This window comes from Mchenga conophoros, linkage group LG12 (assembly GCF_057382185.1).
Source record: "Mchenga conophoros isolate Kocher_MC1m ecotype Shallow Benthic linkage group LG12, M_conophoros_male_GT1.1, whole genome shotgun sequence".
In the NCBI taxonomy this organism is placed as follows: domain Eukaryota; kingdom Metazoa; phylum Chordata; class Actinopteri; order Cichliformes; family Cichlidae; genus Mchenga; species Mchenga conophoros.
In genome coordinates, this window is record NC_140537.1 from 6,852,354 (window position 1) to 6,874,382 (window position 22,029).

Here is a 22,029-nt window from a genome sequence, read left to right on the forward strand (position 1 = left end):
TCAGTTTTGCTACTGCATACTAGCTATTTTATCCAGCTATTTCAGCTGATTTTAAACTTGTGCCACGCTTTTACCTGTGTTATAAATTTACAGTCAGACCCAAGGAACCGAGCTGCTGGGTTGTTCCTCTGATCAGAGCCCTTAACTGTTCTCTAACAAAGGAGCTGACGTTCGCAAACTCACCTTTCATTTACATCTAGATTACATTACAAACGTACATTTACAGAAAACTGATCAAAGTGTTTTATCTTCTTATCACTTCTTTATGGACTTATCTATTTCCGTGTTTATTTATTTTACTTGTAATACCGTTCACACTGTTCAGCATTTATGTTCTTTTTATTTTAACTGCATCACTTCACTTTTTGATTTTGATCTATATTAACGAGTTCTTAAAAGCACTTTGAAAATCTGTACATTTTACACTTGTTTATGATTAGAGCTAGCAACTTAAAATAAATCACAATAACTTGGTCATCTTCTTTAGTCCTCTTGCATGAAACACATACATTAGTGTTCAAACTGCTGTGCAGCTGGCATTCATGCGGATGTTAAACCTCCAAGGTAAGCGCTGTTACAAACTAAATACACCTGCCCATTGGCAATGGCACCCACTGACAGCAATGGCCTTCCCCCAGACTGCAAAGTTGTTTAGGAACAGCTTGAGGAACACAACAATGAGCCAAAGGTGCTGAACAAGTCAGATTCACAGTTATCTCATCCGGCATCCCAGAGAGAACCCAAAGGATCTGACACAGGACGCTCTCAGGGATCCTGTGTCTGTTCCCCAAGGCCTCAAAGCTGTTTGTGTCCATCAGATTTGCTATTGTAACTGACAGCTGTACATCTTTTTCTTTCTTTCCTTTCTTGCTTCTGTTGTTTCTGTTTTTGACTACCAGGTCACTATGACATAAAACGTAGATATGAGACTTTTCTTTTCTTGTTGTAACCTTGACTAACAAAATGGCTAGATAATACCTTTAGATCAGAGTGTGGGTTTAAAGTGCATACAGCGGTTTTTGCATTGCAGAATTTTTAATATGGTACATTTGTGTATATGATGTGAATTTGAGGTGGAAATAAAGTGAGTTAAATAAAGTAGAAGGCTTCTGCAAATCACACGCTTCAGCAACCAAGATAAAATGCTTCAGATTTCTAAAGCTCTGCACTGAAGGTTCTTCAGCCTCATCTGACAAACCTGTTTAGATCTGACATTTTATACTATAAAAGTGCAGAGCTTTTAAAATCTGGCCTGTCAAAGATGTGGATGTAGCAACGTAGAGGAGAGATAAGAGACCAAGCTGCAGAAACCATGAATTTGGATGACTTACTTTCAAAAGTGACCCTCCTTCCCTCTGAAAGGTGTGTGAAAGAAGAGACAGTAAGAGCTTCAAAAATCAACCTTTGAATGTGAGGTGTGTGCTGCAGAGGCAGTAGAGGAGAGTCAGCTAAGAGATAAGCCATTTTGCACTCAAGTCATATGATACCTATCAGTTGTGCCTCACTTAAATAGACAACCAAAAAACGATTGGTCTTTGGGATCAAGTCAACCCCCAAAATTGATCTAGTGTGACTGTAAGAAGATTTAACAGCTGTCTGAAAAATATAGTTACAAAAAACGAATAATTAAATAATCAAATCCCCAATTCTACTCATATTATTGGTGATAATGAAATAAATACTAGTACAACTTGTCCACAGTTCTGAGGTATGAAGAAAACTGCCTGAACTGTATCAATGTGACAACAAGACACATTGATACAATGCTTTATTCTATATACTTCTACATCCAATTAAAATTACCAGTTAAAGTATACGGCATGTCTTCGGACTGTAGGAGGACAACAGATTGCTCAGAGGAAACCCACACAGACACAAGGAGAACATGCGGGCTCCATGCATGGGGGCCCAAATCAAGTCCTTTCTTGCTGTGAAGCGACAGTGCTAACCACTGCACCTGCTGTGCTGACCATTATTCAAAATAGCAAACAAGAACAAGCACTAGGAGCTCAGAATCTTGCTGCATGCAATACTGTATACTTCTGCAGATACTTCATGCAGAGTAGGGATGCACCGATACCGATACTGGTATCGGGTATCAGGGCCGATACTGTAAAATATGTGTGTACTCCTACTCATAAAAGTTAACTGATACCATGAACCGATACCAACTTATTTCATTAATCAGAGGGTGGCTTGTCATTTCTGTTGTAGTTTTTTAGATTGGCCACTAGGGGGACATCCCGCGCTAAACAGGCACAGGGTTAGGCGAGTGAGACTGGCGGCTCCAGATAAAAAAGAGAAACTGGAGGCTGCTGTAGCCAGGCTAAACAAAATGTCAGCAGTGTGGACCGGAACAGCCAACTTTAACTCAGGTTTTGGAAAAGCGATGAAAAATGTCAAGAGAAAATCCACGGGCAGTTAAAATAACAGAGGCTCTGACTCATTTTATCGCTCTGGATGACCAGCCAATGCCGGTCGTGGAAAACATAGGATTGCATCGTCTTCTCAGCATACTCGAGCTGCGATATGAAATTCCCAGCCGCCCATACATCAGGGAGATAATGGTGTCAAAACTTTGTAAAGAGGTAAAGACAATCAGTGTGTGCGCGATGTCAGTCCTCGGTTTAACGGCACAGTGGACTGATGATCCACGGGCAGATGAGGAGTTTATTTGTCAATGCCAAATACTTTCGTTATTTTGTTTGTTTGTTTACAATATGGACACTCTGCAATAATTTAAAAGTTTATTTTATTCCAAACAGAAGTGTTTATTTATTATTCTGAAAGCTCGAGACAGTGTCAATAGTTCAGTGATATTTTGTTAAATTACAATGTGGAGACTCTGCAATAATTTAACAGAAGTGCTTACTTTTCACTTGAAATTTTTTTGTGGTCTTTTTTATTAAGATTTAATTTTTTATCGGCAGAGAATAAAATAAAACCTGTCTTCCAATTCATTGCATTTGTGTGTGTGTGTGTGTGTGTGTGTGTGTGTGTGTGTGTGTGTGTGTGTGTGTGTGTGTGTGTGTGTGGTAGAAGTATTGTTTTTTGTACTCTGTATCGGCAATTACTCAGATCCAAGTATCGGTATCGTATCAGTTTGAAAAAATTGGTATCGTTGCATCCCGAATACAGAGGTCTAGGTTTGAAGAATAGCGGTGCAGGGGACCTGTGTTTCTTTTTCTTCTATAATTATGCTGCATGATAGTGCTCGGGCTACAGCGCGTCTAAAATGAGAACAATATCTGCTCACTGGTATGATGGAAACGAGTTTAAACCTCAAATATCTCACTTGATGTAAGCACAGCTTACCACAAAGGCTCTTTCCCATGTTACGCCACAACCACAGTGTTTATCAGACTTATACTAGAGTAAACTAGAGCACTTTACTGACTTCTTCACATGTTTCTACACAGTACATCTGATTGAACTTGATCAACTGAGCTGCCAAAAAAGGCTTTGACTTGAGCTGTTTACACGTCTTCTTAAATAGTTCTTCCTTACACAGCAAGGTAAAAAAGAAGAAAAAGTCACATGACAAAAATTATGAATGGTTGCCTAAATGAGATAACAAACCTGCCGGCTCATCTTACCTCACTCTCCTCTATGCATCTCCTGTGAGCCTGCATGTTTGTGCCATTGGATTAAAAAAAAACACACTGAGCTACTATGAAAATCACCCTTCCCTTACCCTCAGGTGTGGGAGTGTCCTTCCTCCGTCCAGAGTTGGAGGGTGCAAGGCTGGTGGGGCCCTGCTGGTGCTCAGGAGACTTCACCATGGCAGACATAATTATCTGTTGCCGAGCTGTGGCTGGGTTTGTAGAACTTCCGTGGTCCTTATACTGCAGAGCTGGGTTGGAAAGACTGACTTTGAGTATTTTGTTTTGAGTAAAATTTAAAAAAATTCTTAGTTCAAGTTTCTACTGATGATTATAAATGAACAACAGAGTGTAAATTGGAGTCCACAGATTGGTGCAGGGCAGTCTCACCTTCTTCTCTCAGTGCTCGCAGTTCTGCTCTCATTTTCTGCAGAGCATCTTCTAGCTCTGTGCAACGAGAACGTTCTTTGTCTAGAGCTGCCTTCATGTCGCTGTACTGCAGAGGCACCGGCTGGATGGCAGGCACAGGGGAAGCCTGGCCTTGAGTCTGAGTCTGACCCTGAGTCTGAGCCTGAGCAGCCATGGCGGCCAACAGGTCCTCCCGACGACGTCCAAAGAGACCCTGAGACACACACAAGCAAACACAAACAGGGAGAAACACAAGAAATGAGCCCATAAATGAACAAAAAGAAATAGAAAGATAAGAAATTATTGTATATCTATATATATCTGTATATCTATATATATCTATATCTATATCTATATATGTAGAGAGAGAGAGAGAGATATTTAATCCCATCTGACCTTTTTCTTCTTGGAGCCACCGTGTGCCTGGGCCTGGAGGAAGTCTATGAGCTTAGTCTGCTGGGTAATGGTTCCCTCCATTTTCACCTTCTCATGAGAGTATACAGCCTGCAGGTGGAGCTAAGTGAACATCACTACTGCCATGAATTTCTTCTCAAGTACTTCATTTCATACAGAGAGGTTGACAGAGACAGAAAGTAGGGGAGGGAGTTGTGTGCTGTAAAACAAATAGTGTGTGTGCACATACGTGTGGCTCAGAACAGTGGGGGAGAAACAAGACTGAAAATGACACAGTCCAGCAACGTACATGTACCTGCAGTGATTTAAAACTCACATGGTTCCTACATGTGTGGGTTTTTTTCATTTGTCTTTAGTAGGCGTGTGCATGTATGTGTGTAGCAGCACCTGGATGTTCTCCAGCTGGTATTCCAGGTCAGTCCTTTCAGTTTTCAACAGGTCAGTCTGGTCCAAAGCGTCCTGCAGCCCCTGGGTCAGACGAAATATGTGGGTCTTCTGGGCATCCATCTGCTGTTGCAGCTTCTCTTGCTGTGGAGGTAAAGCACCTTTACATCACCCTCTGAATGTCTTTACTAAGCCACACACACTTCTTACAACTGATTGCTTTTACTGATTGCTATACCTTTCAGCGTGGTTTCATACAGAAAGGTTTATTATTATTACTGCTAAGAATTTCTGAAAAATAGAACCGATTTATTTTCCGGTTTTGACCATATGTCTGTAATAAAAGTGTAATAAAATGATCAGATCAGTGGCTCTGTGAAAATAATGAAACACTGTGCCTCTTCCAGCAGCCTCTGCTTCAGCTCTCTCTCACTCTCCAGTTTTTGCTGCAAACTGCGGGCATTCATCTCCAGCATGGCATGCTTCTTCTCCAGATCGTTCAGCTGAGGAATGAAAAGGAAGAGTTTGCCGCGACATCTGCTAACTACACAAAACTTAACAGATGTTATTCAGGAGTGTGAAAATGCGTACAGTGTCTGCAAGGCTCTCGGCTTTGAGTTTCTGGTCTTTGAGGGCCTGCTGCAGGGCCAGGATCTCAGCTTTGTGCTCTTTAACTGCCTGTTCCACAGCCTGCCGAGACTCGGTGCTGCGCTGCTCTGCACGGAGCCTAGATCGGAGAAAAGTTAGTGCCAGTTATTTTTCAGCCTTCGAGTGCGTGCTCTTCAAGTTCATCTATTATGTGTTTACAGGCTCTTTGAAACAAACTGACTAAAGTATTTCGTAATGTTCATATTGCTGTTTCACTCATTGGTTTGTTTGGGGTAAAGTCGCGTGGTTCTGGATAGAGGAAAACACACCACTAAAAATGTAATTTCAGTTTTTGAATGCTTTAAAGTTTACCTAATTTTCTTCACTTTCCACTGTTCCAGGCAACTCAGAAAATCATTTCATATTTTACCTAGAATTCCTGCTTTGACAGACCCTAGACAATACGGCAAAGCCTGTCGAATCCAGTGCGTGTAGGCGAAGGGAGCTTTATCCAACACTGATAGCAAGAGAAACATTTAGAGCAAAAATAGTTTTCTCTGCTGATGAAATAAGAAACTCATAAGCCTCCTTAAAGGTCTTGTGGCAAGATTACATAACTGGACTATTGCAATGTGCAGAAATAAATATACTAACGTTTCTTTGAGGCAACTATAGGTGCACTGAATATAAGTTAATGTGCTGTAGACTGTTTTCATAGTAGCAAGAAAATTACAAGCAAAATAGAAACAGAACATTGAGGAAAACATTTTGGCTATTTAGGATTCATTAGTTAACACCCACAGTTACAGTGATACATCTTGTGGTGGTCACCTATTCTGTTTTTCAGTGTCTAAGAGTCTCTGGATCTCTCTGGTCCTCCGCTCAGCCTGGTTCTTCTCCTCCTCCAGTGTTGCCCTCCAGGCATCCCACTGTCTCTCCTTCTCCAGCAGTTCATCATTCATAGTCTCCAGCTCCATGACCTGTTCCTCCAGCATGGTACACGTGGTCTTCAGAGTCTCAAGATTCTGGTGAACAGATGAGAATGTTTCAGACTGTTTTTGATCTGTTTGAGGTCGTCAAGAGGGCACATCTTTAAAATGTTCAGCCCAGGCACACAGTTCTGTTTTTTCGAAACCAGAAGCCACGCCCACCCACTGTTCAACCCTTCTGTTTACAAGAGGCTGCCAATCACAAGAAAGTTGACAAGAGTCAAAATGGCTTGTTTAAGAATTAATCAATTAACAGAGTGGATGCACCAAGACTCAGTTTAAGATAAATAAAAATTGTTTAACCTGTAGGACTGTGGGAAAGCAACTCTAGTAAGAATGCTTTATTTACTATGGGGAAAAAAAGCTATCCAATCCTACCTGGAGAAAGTAATTGCCCCTCCCTGTTAAATCATGAATTAACTGTGACTAATCACATCTGTTGGACAGCTGCATTCAATTTCACTGGCCCCACCCAGGTCTGATTACTGCCAGAGCTGTTGAATCAAGAAATCACTTAAAGTCAAACAAAGTAACTGAAATCTGTCAGCTTAGAAAGGTTTACGAAGCCTTTCTAATGCTTTAGGACTCCAGTGAACCACTGTGAGAGCGATTCTCATCCAGGAGGTCACAAAAGATCCAAACACCATAGCTAAAGAACAGCAGGTCTCACTCGCTTCAGTTAAGGTTCAGCAAAGTATGCATGGGAGCGTTCCACAGAGAAAACCACTTCTGACCAAACAGGACACAAACGCTCGTCTCACATTTGCCAAAAACATGTGATGATCTCTAAAACCTTTGGACTTATGAGACAAAAGTTGATGTTTTTAGGAAGGTTTGACTCTGGCATAAAAATAACAGAGCATTTCACAGAACATCACTCCTACACTACCTCCTGGTGGTGGTAGCGTGATAGTCTGGGGCTGTTTTGCTGCTTTAGGACCTGTACGGTTGTAATTAAATACTCCATCCAGGTCTGTATTCAATTACAGTAAAGAGCAGAAGCATGAATGCTGCTCTCTACCATAAAAGTCTTATGGAGAATGAATGGCCATCAGTTCACGCTCTGAACCTCAAGCACACTTGGTTCACATAGCAGGACAATGATCCGAAGCACACCAGCAAGTCCACCTACTGAATGACTCAAAACCCAAAACTAAATGAAGGCTTTAGATTGGCCTAATCAAAGTCCAGACATTAACCCTCTCGAGGCAGGCGTTGCCGATTTGCAACAGTTAAAAACTTTTTTTTTTACTCAGAAGTACCACTGCAGGACTTGGTTGTGCATTAGCAACAAAAAGTTTAATTTGAGCCTGAGAGGGTTAATCAGATTGACATCATTTAGGGCGATCTTAAACAGGTGTAGGTGCACCAACGGTATCAATTGGAAAATCGTAATTTGCCTTGTTCTTGAGTTATCATATTCACAAACGTGGGTATCACGTCACCCATCGGGCACTGGGTATCAAAAACTGTTTGATGATCTGAAAAATGTAGGTGTAACAAATATGCAAAAAACTAAGAAGTCAAAAAGTAAAAATGTTTTCATGGCATTGTCAGTCACAATCTGTTAAAAAGAAACCACAATGCTAGAGCCAGGGGCTCACAAACTGTTTAAATAATATACATGAAGTCTGACAACTAACGTTCCATGTAAATGACTATTTGAACCTGGAGTTATTTTCATGCCTCGGAATGTTTTCATATATTTTTCACCAGGCCTACACAAAGCTCCATGTTTAATGTCTTACAACAGACTCCTTTAGACAAAGCATGGGGAGACAAATATAGCCTCTGCCGGTGCTGCAGCAACACCACGGCCCTCTGAAGTCCAATGCTTCCACAGCTGACACGACCTGGGAGTGATGGGGATGACACATCCCTCCCACACACCACCCCATCCCTCGTCTATGACTTCCATCGGTGGTTACACAACCAGCAGGACTGAGAGCGCTACTGGACACCCACACACAAATCCTCCCACAGGGGCAACACACCATCACACAGCCTCCTCTCTCCCTCTCTTTCTCTCCATCTCTCATTCTCACTGCGTTGAGAATACGACGCATAACAATAATAAAATTATTCCAGTGTTTCGGCTGCCTGATTTACACTTGGCACTCTCGGAGCTGGGAGAGATGTCTAGGTCACCTGTCACAGGTGTTGTGGAGATATCAAATAATGTGAGCGTAAGTGAAAAGCTCCTGTCTGACTGTGAGTGGGAAGTGGGCAGGGTGAAGAAACTTGAATAAGAGGAAGGAATACAAGTGTTTTAGAAAACAGAAAATGATGTTTTCTCACAGACTTCAACTTTCATGCAGAAGCAACTGCCACACAAAAGCGGTGGCATGTTGGCGGAGTGGTAAGCACTGTGACTCTAAATGCTGGGTTCAGATGTCAACTCTTTATGTGTTTATTTGCTGAATGACTGGCAGCCCGTGCAAAATGATATCGAGAATGAATGCAGACTTCACACTTTATCTGAGTTTTGCTTGTGTTTTTCTTTCTCGCTTATCTGATTCGTGCTCTTGCTTTGCAGTAAAATCTATTTTTATTTCACATCTGGTTGTCATGTTATTGTTGTGTAGTGTTCCCTGTGCTTAATACAGTGTTCCTGTCTGTACATGTAGTTTTGCTTGCTGCTCTTCATCTGATGCTCACGCCTTCTCTGACAGACTTCCTGTTACTGACCTGAGCTTAGTAAACAGTTATTTGATTTGAACCTGCCTAACTTTTTCTTTTGAGCAGGAAATTCAGTGTCAGAAGCTAATAAATCTGCTGGTAAGTAATAAAAAATACCAGCTGGATTGTTCCTGCATATAACAATTTTGCCAGCACCAAAGGAAAATCCAGTCTGTGTAAAATGTAAATGAAAACAGCATACTGTGATTTCATTCACAACAGAACACAGAAAATATATCAAATGTTTTAACTGAGTTGTATTGCTAGTTCATGAAAGATCATAGCTCATTTTGAATTTGATGGAAACAGCTATTTCAAAGTTGAGATGGGGGCAATAAAACATTGGAAAAAATGCAAGTGGTACTAAAATTAAACATTTTGCAAGTATTTAGGTTAATTAGCAACAGGTCAAAACAAAACTGGGTACGAAAAGATCATCTTAGAGACATCAATCTGCAAAAAGCTATGCAACAATTTCTCCTGAATAATCTGCAGCACATAATATCATCAAAAGATTCTTAGAATATGAAGAAACCTCTGAGGACAAGGGACAAGGCCAAAAGTTAATATTGGATGCCTGCGATCTCTGGGCCCTCACAAGAAACAGCATTAGGGGAGGCTGTAGCTCGGGGAGTAGAGCAGATCACCTACCAAACAGAAGGTTGGTGATATCGTCGTGTTGGTGTTGTTCCCACATCATCATAATAAATGTTGTTCCAGGTTCAACACTGCAAGTGACCAATCACATTGTTTGACGTCATACTTTTGCAAGCTAAGCGATTCATTCATTTATGAAATTCCAATGTTGCAAGGACAATATGTATAATGCTTACCGTTTATTAAAGAACAGTATGAAGTGCAAAGAATTCAAATTGCTGGATCGGCGGACGGAGGCGGTTTCTCGCAAGTTAAGTAGATTTTTTGTTTAATGCGTTTTTTTCCGAAGTCACAAACGTATGATGTCACAACAATGTGATTGGTCACTTGCAATGTTGAACCTGGAACAACATTTATTATGATGATGTGGGAACAACACCAACACGAGGATATCAGATCGTGCGTCTGGCACATATCCTTGGGCAATATACTAACCCCATGTTGCTCTCAGATGCGTCCATCAGAATATAAATGTATGTGAACGTTAGATAGGAAGCTTCCTTATGGAAGTGCTCAGATTGAGTAGAAAAGTGCTATATAAGAATGAGTCCATTTACCATTAAAAAAAGACATGATTCTGAAACACTTCCACAAATGTTCTCCTTTCTGGTCCAAAGCTCATTTAAAATAGACTGAGGCAAAGTGAAAAGCTGTTCTGTGGTGAGACAAACCCAACTTTTAAATTCTTTTTGGAAAATATGGACGCCACATCAACTAGATTTAAGAGGAGAGGGACCATTCAGCTTATTATGGGGGGCATCACTGCCTATGTCTTTGGACATCTGGAAAGGCACCATCAGTGCTAAAAGCTGAATACAGGCTTGAAAAGATTTGGGGCTCAAGAAACAAACAACACAACAAAGTAGGCCCAGGACCGCTGAGCAAAGGATCCTACATCACACAACAGTTGGATGAGTTTCCTCATTCAAAAGTCCAGCAGCTGCTCGCAGTGATTTACAGGCTAATGTTAAAAGAAGAGGGAATGCCACACAGTGATAAACATGCCTCCTGACCCAGTGTTTACATATGCATTCTGCTATCAAATTCATAATGAGTGATTATTTTTCTTAAAATGTAAAATTTTCTCATTTTAAACCATTTCTTTATTCCTATGTTCCAACTGTGAATGAAATATGTGTTTATGAGAATTGCAAATCGTTGCATTTTTATTCAGATTTTACACCTGAAACCCTAACAAGAGATTCAACAAGCCTCTTGAATCTGATTAAAACATCTCTCTGGGCTAATAGTAGAGGTTCAGTGTGCTTTCTGGTAACTAAGTTTCTGTTTTTATTCAGGGTTCACAAACCCATCTGCATTTTAGGACTGTACACCATCATCAGAAGTCAGCACCTGTTTCTGGTTGTTAAGGTGCATTTCACGGTCAGCCACCTCCCGACGCAGCCTGTCCACATCCTGGCTGAGCTGCAGTCGATCTTCTCTCTCATCAGAGGCTTCATCCAGCTGCTTGGACAGGTAGAAGTTCTGACGGTTAAGCTCTGCATTCTCCTGAGTCAATGTTGTCAGCTGCTCCTCCAGGTCTGTGATCACCTACAGAGTAAAGGGAACAGTCATATTTCACATTTAAATCGCTGAATACATACACAGTATCCATCTGCAACTAAAATGTACCCCTGTAATGTGACACTTTACACAGTGTTTTTGTTGCTCCAAAGGCAGTGTGTACCTACACTGTAAAAGCAGAATTCCTGGATTTTCGAGAAAAGTAATAAAAATGTTAATTTTACAATTCGCACATAAGAAAAAGTTTTGGTGCTGTTGTGCATATAATGCTCAGATCGTTGCTCCTCCACAATAACAGCTGACCTAACACCCCACACAATCTCAACTCTACTGCTGCATGATTACATGATGCAGATATCTGGGTTAGTGATGTAATGCAGTAATCATTTTTCTATGCTGCTGTTTCAACCCAAGTAGCATTCAGAATGAGAATAATCATTTCATCAGCATCGGTCTGTTCCTTTAATCAGCCATGACTACAGTGCACACTGTAAAGAGATGAGGGTTATACGAGGCTGTCTGTTAAAAGCCCCTTATTCTCAGCTCTTGTGGGAACAAGGGGACCACACAGAATTTCAAGGTGGCAGGGGGGAAGAGGCAAAGCTTTTAAGTACATAAATTAGCTGCCTGTTCTGTACTGACTCAGTGCTTCTGCTCCCTTTCGGCAGGGGACTGACAGCAGCGACTAAATTCTTAAGGCAAGGCTAGAAGTCAACAGTGGAATGAGTGCAGCGGTGATCTGGCAATTTATTCCAATCATCTGTCAACCAAATCTATAGAGCAACTTAAACAGCTAAGGTAAATCACATCTAGATCTGCATCCTCAACGCTGCTGAATACAAACTGCTCAGTGCTGTTTGTGAAATCTGTGGCTGTCACACACTTTCAGTGATTAAAATTAACATATCATTTACTGTTTACCTCTGCTACAAAACACAGAGGAGGATCTTTCTTTCAGTGAGCAGTGTGAATGCTATAGAGTGTAAATGCAACGCTGATATGGAAATTCTGTGGCGGGAGTTGAAAGTCCGTGTTGCTCGGCGACAGCCCCAAAACATCACTGCTCTCGAGAAGATCTGCATGGAGGAATGGGCCAAAATACCAGCTACTGTGTGTGCAAACCTGGTAAAGACCTATAGTAAACGTTTGACCTCTGTTATTGCCAACAAAGGTTATGTTACAAAGTATTGAGTTGTATTTTTGTTATTGACCAAATACTTATTTTCCACCCTGATTTACGAATAAATTCTTTACAAATCCTACCATGTGGATTCATGGATTTTTTTTTCACATTCTGTCTCTCACAGTTGACGTGTACCTCTGGTGCAAATTACTGACCTCTGTCATCATTTTAGGTGGGGGAACTTGCACAATCGGTGGCTGACTAAATACTTTTTTGCCCCACTGTATATAACTACATCCAATGAATTTGCAGTCTTTATCAGTTTTAAACATTGCCCACAGCAGTCTAACACACCCATGATGGCTTCAGCTATAATCCTATAATATACAATTGATTAACTACAATGTTAAAAAAGTGAAGATATGCTATGAACCTCAATGAATACAGATTTTTTAAAAAGATCATAAAGCAGTGAAAACATCATGAGCTCCCACATCCGGTGACTAGTCGCCACAATGCTCTCATAATACAAAACGCACACCATAATGCATTAATAATTTCCGGGAGACCTCACTAAATTAAATGACACTTTGGCTCACAGTTGTCCAGATATCCTGTTCTCCTCCAAAATGCTCCACAGACTAATGGTTAAACCAACACTGCAAGTCAGCAGGGCAAAAAATAGAGTGGCATTTCAAGCTCTGCTTGTTGCTGAATTTGGCTGTGCTTGCCTGACTACTGGCCAGCTAAATCTATGGTTGTCGCTTTCTGAACAGTTTGTGAGTGGGAGGATCTCAAAAGTAGGGCAATGGGATAAAGGAAGACTGTGACGGTTTTGGTATTTATTCAAGCTACATAAACTTGACGGCACCTAAATACCTGAAAAATGACAACATAATTTCGCAAGGTTAGTCACATGTCACAAGATCCTGTGTTAGTAAACCAAAGAGTTACCAGGAAATGTTCATTCATAACAACGTAAAGCAAATAAATCTAAAAAAATTTGGAGCTCCCAAATAGCAATGATCACCGAATAGAGGGCATTATTTTCTGATTCAGTAGGGCTAACTTTGGTTAGTGGAGGTTCACTTAGTTTCTGTGTTAATGCGCACAATGGTGCCATGAAAGCAACAAACAGTTCTGAGAGTTAGTCTAATATTACTGTAAAAATTGTGTCTGGAATAACAATTCTCACTTTGACCAGAAACATAATGTTTTGAAAACAGGGTGGAGACCTGCTCATATTTAAGGATGCACATTTATGCAGTCAGCTTTACATCTCCATAAAGAGCACCAGCAAGGTAGACAAACGTGATGAAACGGGGAAGGTGTTAAAAGTGACACGGAGTCAAATGATTTTAAATTTTAATTCATCCAAGAGTGACAAAAACACATATGGACTGAAACGAAGCTACTTCTAGTGCGATGATTCAGCTGGTGTTCGGTGCCAGAAGAGCTGTTTATTCCTGTAAAGAGCGAACGACAAAAATAAGGGTGTGAGCAGCTTACCGCGCAGCTGTCTCTCAAGGCATCATATTTGCGTTGTATTTCATCTCTGTGTGCCTAGGAGGAATGACAGGAGAGATGCAGGGACAGATATTACTGCCTACATTACACAACATCAATGAGACAGCATCTTCGCTACTTTTTTTCCTTTCCATTTCTCTTACTCTGAGCACAGTTATCTCCTCCTCGGCCTCTGCAGTGGTCTCCTCCAGCTCGGTCTTAGCCTGCTGCAGCTGGCTTTCCAGGGCATGGCGAGCTGCCTGCAGGTTGCTGATCTGAGATTCACGCTCTTGCAGTGAAAGGGTCAGCTCTGTCACCTGACGTTTAATCTCCAGCTTTTGTTCCTCATGCTCCAGCCCAATCTACAAAAGCAGACAGAAAGACCAGGATCAGGAGGAGGAGGCGATTCATCCCCAGCGCAGTCAGACACATGCTGACATCACCTCGGTGTGAGAGCATTACACCTGACACATGTTTGACTGCCTTCAGTTATTAGGCTTCACTTTTTGTAACATCTGACTTTACAATAGCAAGTGAGACTTTTATGGCCCGGGGAAATTCAAATTACAAGCTACTATGGAGATAAATGGAGTACTACAGAAAATATCCTGTATCCTAAATCCCAAAAAGTTGATTCTGTTCATCTGGACGTATCCTAAATGATGCTACTGGATCCCAAACTCCATATATCATAATATGCACTGCACATCAAATGGTCCCTACCTTTTCAATGTCCAACTTAGCAGCTCTAGTCCATATATTACCATCAAACAACTATTTTATATGCACCACCTGCTTCCCCAAGAGGTCACGATATATATACTACACTATAATTATTTCCTCAATATACACTCGGGGACACAGTTCCACGCAAGTGTGTTTATACTACATGGAGCCAGATCAACACAGATGGAAGAGGTTTACTGCACAGCTTCGTCTATTTAATATTCAAAAATGCCTTTTATGCTTTGATAAAAAAATCTGTGCAGATACTCTATAATATTATTAACTAAGATTACTTCATATGTACAAAATAAAGCATATAAATAAAAGACTCTATGAAGCGGATGGTGCTGTGACAAACAGACAGGGAACAGAGCAAATACAAAGAAAAGTGTTGTCACACAGTTGGAAAATCCACCACCATCTATCAGCAGAGATATCCTGCACCTGTTCTAATGTCTCCTCACCTCTCGGAGCCTGGTTTCCAGCTCCAGCACGCGGCTCTTATTGCTTTGCTCTTGCTGAGTCATTTTCTCTAGATGCTCTTCCAGTTTGGCATTCTGAGCTTCCAGCTTCCCGGCCTGAGACTCCAAGTAGAACTTCTGCTGGCGAAGCTCTGAGATCATCTCCTCTTGGGCTTTCCTGGCAAGACAAAACATCAAAATGTGCAAAAGGTTAAATAGAAAGCCATGTAGCAACGGCAAGGTCAGAATTAAGTACCTTCCAGATATTATTGCGCACAAGCTGCAGCTTCACTCTGCCCTGACACAATAAAAGGACACGCTTACAAGCGTATTTGTATCTATTGTATTATTATTGTATTTTATTGTTATTATGGAGCACAATAACAATGCTTTGTGTTGGGGTACTTACATGTTTTTCTGGGTATAGATACTGCTGTTAGCTGCTAGTTTGTTGGCCTCAGATAGTTCAGCAATTCTCTGCTCCAGACTGTTCATCTTTGAGTCCATTGCATTTATTGTCTGAAAAGAAAATGTGTAAGCTATAACATACGCTTAACAAACATTTAGTTTGGTCTTCCTGGGATCGGATTAAGGGTGATTTTTGTGCTTTTTAATTATACAATCATTATTCCAAACATGGAATCTATGTCAGTGTGATAAATATTAAAATACGCCTGAAATAGTGCTCCCAAGCTGGTCAGTTCTTACCGCCTTCTGTTCACTGATGATGCTGCACTTCTCCCGCACCTCCTCCTCATATTTGCTCTGACTGGACTCCAGCATCTCCTTATCGGCCATGTCCGCCTTCATCTGGGCCTCTAGCACCTGCTCAATGCCAGGCAACCCACAGACCCATAGCCGGGATATCACTTAACAGGGTAAAATATGAATTTGAATATGACATATTGCTGCTCTTCCCAGCACCCCGGCTAAGGCACGACCACTAGACAGAGCACTTCCAGCAAGTTTATCAGGACATTTCTGCATGGTGTTTTACATCAAACCAATGGGTCTGCGTATATGATTGTGTGTACATATTTATAAATCGAACCTTTATCTTGTCTTCGTAGAGCTTCTCTTTCTGTTTCAGGTGAGTCTCCAGGCGCTGGGCTGTGGTTTGAGTCTCTCGCAAATTCTCCTCCAGCTCCTACACAAAATACAAATAGGTCACTTGCTTCATGTTGACATCAGCAGCCATGCTCGCAAACACTAAAGTAGCCATCATTTCTGGCATAAAGGTAATGCATAAAGCATTTCATCACAAAACACAACTCATACATTTGTTAGAGGCAGTGCAAAGGACTTCAAAATCACTAACACCTAATCACAATAAGCGATGGTTCCTGCTGCTCACCAGCAGGTTTTGAGAGCTTTGAGATATAATTATAACAATTGTTTATTTAGCTCTGCTCTGGTTGATTGTGGTCTCTGGTAGTCAGCGAGAGATTCAAACACCAACACACAGGTGTTTTTTAATCCCTCATACAATATAGGAGAAAGATTAGTATTAAATGCAATGATTACAGTGTAAAATTTCCTTGTCTTTGTTACTATGGATGTAGAGGAGCTCAGGTAACACAAAGTCATTTATATCAATGATTCCAGCGTCAGCTCCTCTCTTTTTTGGGCTTTATTAATAGCACAGATTTTGGCTGAGAGGCAGCAGGGAATGCACAGGTGGACCTCACACACACTGCTGCAAAAGGTCAATTTCTATGACTTCTTTTTAATCAAAAGTAAATGGAGAAGCTTTGTTACTCTCTCAGAGTTTTAAAAGGGACTTCTTTTATTATTGATTGTCACAAGCAGACACGGGAACCAGAACGTTTTCACAACAAAACATGCCCATAATTTAGTGCCTTATAGATCTAGCCTTAGCAGCAATAACTTGAAATAATCACTTTCTGTATGTCTTTCAGATCATTGTGGTTGAATTTTGGCCCACTCTTCCTTACGGCGTTGCTCTCTTGAGGTATAACATTTCAATCAGATTGATCATGACTAGATCATTACTAAACCTTGACTGTTTTTTTCAGCCTCTCTCTTAGAAATTTGCTGATGTGTTTGGCGTCATTGTCCTGTTACATGAACAAGTTTTGGTCAACGGATGGCTGTAGCTCAGGAGGTGGAGCAGGTCGTCTACTAATGGGAAGGTTGGTGTATTGATCAATGGCTGCTTCCGTCTGCATCTCCAATATCCTTGGGAAGATACTAACCTCAAGTTGGTCTCCAATGCATCCACTGGCGTGTGAATGTCAGTTAGAAAGACAGAAACTATTTAAGTGCTTGTGTGAATGGGTGAATGAGTTAAAGCACTTTGAGCACTCAGGTAGAGTAGAAAAGCCAGTCCAGTTACCATTTACCTAGCTTCAGAGAAATGGGCTCACATTCAAATCTAGAATAATTTGGCACACAGAGTTCTTGGTCTGCATTGTAAGTGCAAAGCAAGCCCAAATCATCACTGCTCACCGCCGTGCTCGACAGCTGGTATACGGTGTTTGTCCTGATATGCCGTGTTTGGTTTTTGCCAAACGTGGTGTCGAGCATCATGGCCAAACGTCATCTTTGGTCTCATCTGCCCAAAGTACATTGTTTCAGCTGTCTTGTGGTTTCTCCAGCTGCAACACTCCCTATGTGATCAGTCTTTTTTCAAATTGTGCTGTCAGCTTTTTGTTTTGTTTTTTTCCTGAGCAATGCACAGTCTGATTTCAGGTGAATCTGCAGTGCACAATATATGAATTTGCGTAATATTCACACTCAGGGGACTGTTATGGCATTGTGACAATAAACACATGAATCATCCAGATCAGCAACATGGCAAAAAACTGCTTTTATGGAGGTGCTCACACTTCCTGATCATCACTTAATGTTAATGATGCGTTTGGTTATCAGCAAATGCACTCACCCTGTTAATTCATATGAATAGTACGAGGTGTTCTTAGTTTTTCACGGGACACCAAATAGTCTTGTAAAACCTTTTTTTTTTCAGATGGCTGCATGTATTTTGTGCTTGCTCATATTAATTTCCCTATAATCGTTGTGAGTCAAAAGCTCATGATTCACAGTCCTCTAAACTGTCTGTTTGAAACGGTTTTGTCAGCTCTGAGTGGATATGCTTAATACTTTCATCTCAGGCACACAGTTCAGACGCTGATAATGCAGAAAACAATGGAAATAAAGGAGTAATTTCTCATAACAGGTGCAACAAAACTATTGGAAAAGTTAGAGAGAGATCTGATCACACACAGTCTGGTGATGTAAACGGATTCAAAGCGCTGGCCTGGTTGTATCACAGCTGTAAGGCAATTAAAATACAAAATGTGGAGTGTCTGAGCACTGCATATGTAAAAATATTAGATGTAAATTTGCATTTCTTTTGCAATGATGACAATGAGTTCTGTTTATTTCACACCTCCTTCTTCATTTTGCTCTGCTTGAAAGATGAAAGGTGGGTTACCAGAATCTTATCTGCCATCTGCTGAATCTGCTGGCCCTTGCTCTGGATTTCATCCTTCAGTTTGGCCTCCCGGCGCTCAACAATCTCGAGCCTCTTCACCTGGTTCTCAAGAGTCTTCCTGCCATCCTGGATAACACAAAACAAGCAAAAGTTATGCACAAAACGTAGCGATGATTTTTTCAAATTCATCCACAAGTCAAAAGAATTAATGCTCTAAAACAGTGCTTTTTTTGCTATCTAGACATAACACACAATTATAAGAACAGCAATTAACTTTAAATTTCCACTTCAAGGAAGAACTGGCGACATACTGTAATGGTCACACCCAGTTGGCTTGTTAGGGATGCATCTCTGCTGTGTTTATATCTCATTATTTCAAGTTACTCCCAACTAAAGTTCCACAGAGCTCATTTCCTTTCATGTTGGGAGGTGTAGGAGATCTTTGGAGCTGTATAAATTTGACCTTGTTGCATATTCTCTTTTCTCTGATTCTAAGTTATGCTGTTTACAGAAGTACTAAGATACGGTCATAACAAAAAGACCCTACAAACAGAGCTTCTATATGACTGCATATTTATGTCATTTAATTTATGTCATTAATTTATCACGACAGTTGTGTGACGTAGCAGTGCATTCAGATTCAGATTAGTACTCTCAGAAAGATACTAAAACTTAGATGATGCTAAAACTAGAGATGTGCTGCTGGTGCCTGATTGTCTGCATACTGGAGTGTTTTATTTTTTATTTGCTTCATAAAATCTAAATTAGAATTAAAATTTTGTTAAAGGACTAATCATTTTGTCCAAACAATCCAGATTTAGAGCCTTAAATTTTTATGTCAAAACAGGACAAAAGGCTTAAAAAAGGAATGTGCTGCTTTAAAAAAAAGATGTTAAGGCAGTCACCTGAATGTGGCCTGGAATAAAACTGTATACAGAAACAGCCACTCGGTGATCATGTAGTAAAATGTAATAGGCAGCCTGGTTAGCTTCACAGGAACAATCACAATAAATGTCCTTCTGTCCAAAACCACACAGTCGCTACATAATGGATACAGACTGAAGACCTTAAACTAAAGAAAATAAATGTTTGTTGAGCTCAGACATTTTTGTCTAGTTTAATCTGGTGTCACTCACAAGAACTGGACAGCGGGGGGAGATCCCGACAACCAGGAAATAATCAAATCCCAAAACAAAACCTCTCTGACAAGCAACGATTCATTACAGAACAGGTTTGTGCTTCTATCAGATTATTTAAGACTTTTAACACAGAAATTTTGACGGTGCAAATCTACGAATGACTGAAAACACAGAATAGCAAGAAAAAACCCCAGAACGCATGTATGAAAGTCTTTGTGCATGTGTACAGTGTCTGTGACAGCAGTGTTTGTGTGTGTGTACCTCAGTCTCACGGAGACGTCTGCGTAGGCTGTCACTGGAGTCTTCCTTATTCTGGAGCCTCTCTAGATCCCGCTCCATGCGCTCTTTGGCCAGTTTTGTAGTCTGAAGGAGGTCAGTAGCCTCAGCATTTGCTTTTAATGCCTAGTAATTACAAGGAAAAGATGGAAAACATTTAGAAGGAATAACCAAACTTTTGCTCTCTTTCTTACGTTTAAATAAACTACTTTATATTGCTCATACCAAATCCTTAAGAAAATTACATGCTACATGTTAATTATTTCACATTTCGTTCGCATTGTGTCAGATTTAGGCCAATTGTAGCCAAAACTGTTTGACTGTTGATTATTAATCAGTAACTCTTTAATCGTTCCCTGGCAATAGCCTACATCTGACAAGAGACCAAAGTTTAATCAAGAGACAGAGAGAGGAAGGAGGGAGTTGGGAAGGGTAATGAAAAGTTTATAAAGTCATCTCAAAGTGCAAAAATACTGCTGCATCTCTTCCATTTAGGATACAAGTTCAAATAAATTATTAATTGGTCTTTTAAACAAAAATATTTTACCTTGGTGAGTTTTTCCTGTAGCTCTTGGATCTTTACATGCTGTTCAGTATTTGTCTAAAAAGGGGGAAAAAATCCTTTTAATATGGAAATATTATCCCACATTAAAGTCATTTAAACTCTTCAGTGTCTTTACCTAGAATAAATTTTCACCCTCACCAATCACACAGTTTTATCACGAATAAATTAACTTCATGAGCTACCTTCTCCAACTTGGTGATCGTCTCATCTCCTTCTGCTTTCCCTTGATCTTTGGCCTGTGAAGATGAAGGTCAGGAAGAGAAATGATCACTACTTTACTAGAAAAGTGAGAAGTTGCAAATCATGATCATGTGGTTGCTGTGAGCGCTATAATTGCCAACAGCCAGATTACAGGTATGCTCAGTAGTTTACATAGCATTCATCAAATCCACTAAGGGTCAAAATTAGGCTCAAATATATGCACACACCCACACTAATATTTGGTTTAATGCCCCTTAGAAAGTTGCACAATTGTTTGGTTTCCTGTAACTGACCTGCCTTTAAATGTAGTCCACAAACTTAGGCACGCAATTCTTGTGTTTTAGCCATTACAGATGTATGCCATACAATCACTGCTCAACAATGTGGAGAAAGAACATTTCAAAGAAATCATCAAAAAACCCCAATACCATGACATTCATGCCCATGATGCAAACGTCTGACCACAACTGTTCATACAGTTTGATGCCTTCCTAAAACCTTTGAATCATTAAAAGCTTTAGTTCCAGTGCAGACCTTCTGAATCCTGTGCTGGTACTCTGCAGCTTTCCTCTTCAGTTCTTCGCTGGCCTGGCGGGACTCTTTCAGTTCTGCCTCATAAAGGTCGCTACGGCGACGGGCAGCAGACAGGTCCTCCTCCAGCTGTCTAATGGAAACTCGCATCTCCTCCAGCTGGGCATGATATTCCTACACACAGGTAAGAGAAACCTTAGATGACTGGATAAGTGAAGCTGAACACAAACAGAAATTTAAGCAAAGGGTCCAAGTAGTCCCACAAAATGCTGACCCAACACCACATCTACCCAAATTAGGTACTCTCACATAATTCAGACTTGAATCTAAATCATCACAAGGGAAGCATGGTGATGTTTTTCAAAATTTGGGCTTCATCAAACTACAGTCAGAAAGCTGGGAGCATTGTCCGATTGGACTTTTACAAATGGTTTTTTACATGGTGACAAATAGGGCTTTCCAGATGCACAGTGACAGGATTCAACTTTGAAATAAGGTTTCTTAAAGGTTTATGAAAGCTTACTAAAACATGTTGAACATACTGTAGACAACAAAGACAAACACTCGCAAGAAGCTCTGTTTCCTTAGAAGCAAAGCAATGAACAAATGAGGGTTGAATTAATACTTGTGCACAATATTGCAAGGATTTGATATCTTAATCATAAGCACTTAATCCAGGTAACGTAACTATATTTTTAGTATCCATTAAGATTGTCCTCATTCCAGTGTAGCATATTTGGTTAGAGCAAATACTGCACGCTTTCTCAAACAACCTTAACATTGTTTCACTAGAACCTGA

General features: G+C 40.5%; 1 protein-coding gene across 5 annotated transcripts in view; it reads right to left on the bottom strand.

Moving 5' to 3' along the window:
- Nucleotides 1–22,029, bottom strand: part of citb (citron rho-interacting serine/threonine kinase b) — a 49,231-nt gene that overhangs the window by 15,020 nt on the left and 12,182 nt on the right. For 2 of the 5 annotated variants that reach the window (XM_085293515.1, XM_085293516.1), the window contains exons 5-24: nt 21,234–21,404; nt 20,681–20,734; nt 20,481–20,534; nt 19,919–20,059; nt 18,519–18,644; nt 16,113–16,208; nt 15,770–15,886; nt 15,471–15,580; nt 15,065–15,239; nt 14,039–14,236; nt 13,878–13,931; nt 11,075–11,272; nt 6,228–6,421; nt 5,400–5,535; nt 5,207–5,311; nt 4,812–4,952; nt 4,407–4,526; nt 3,993–4,224; nt 3,695–3,853; nt 1,332–1,355 (exon numbers count right to left, since the gene is read on the bottom strand). In XM_085293515.1, coding sequence (XP_085149641.1) covers nt 1,332–1,355; nt 3,695–3,853; nt 3,993–4,224; nt 4,407–4,526; nt 4,812–4,952; nt 5,207–5,311; nt 5,400–5,535; nt 6,228–6,421; nt 11,075–11,272; nt 13,878–13,931; nt 14,039–14,236; nt 15,065–15,239; nt 15,471–15,580; nt 15,770–15,886; nt 16,113–16,208; nt 18,519–18,644; nt 19,919–20,059; nt 20,481–20,534; nt 20,681–20,734; nt 21,234–21,404 — 2,605 coding nt within the window. The remainder of the gene's footprint in view (nt 1–1,331; nt 1,356–3,694; nt 3,854–3,992; nt 4,225–4,406; nt 4,527–4,811; nt 4,953–5,206; nt 5,312–5,399; nt 5,536–6,227; nt 6,422–11,074; nt 11,273–13,877; nt 13,932–14,038; nt 14,237–15,064; nt 15,240–15,470; nt 15,581–15,769; nt 15,887–16,112; nt 16,209–18,518; nt 18,645–19,918; nt 20,060–20,480; nt 20,535–20,680; nt 20,735–21,233; nt 21,405–22,029) is intronic. The other 3 variants (XM_085293518.1, XM_085293519.1, XM_085293517.1) reach the window with 3 other exon arrangements.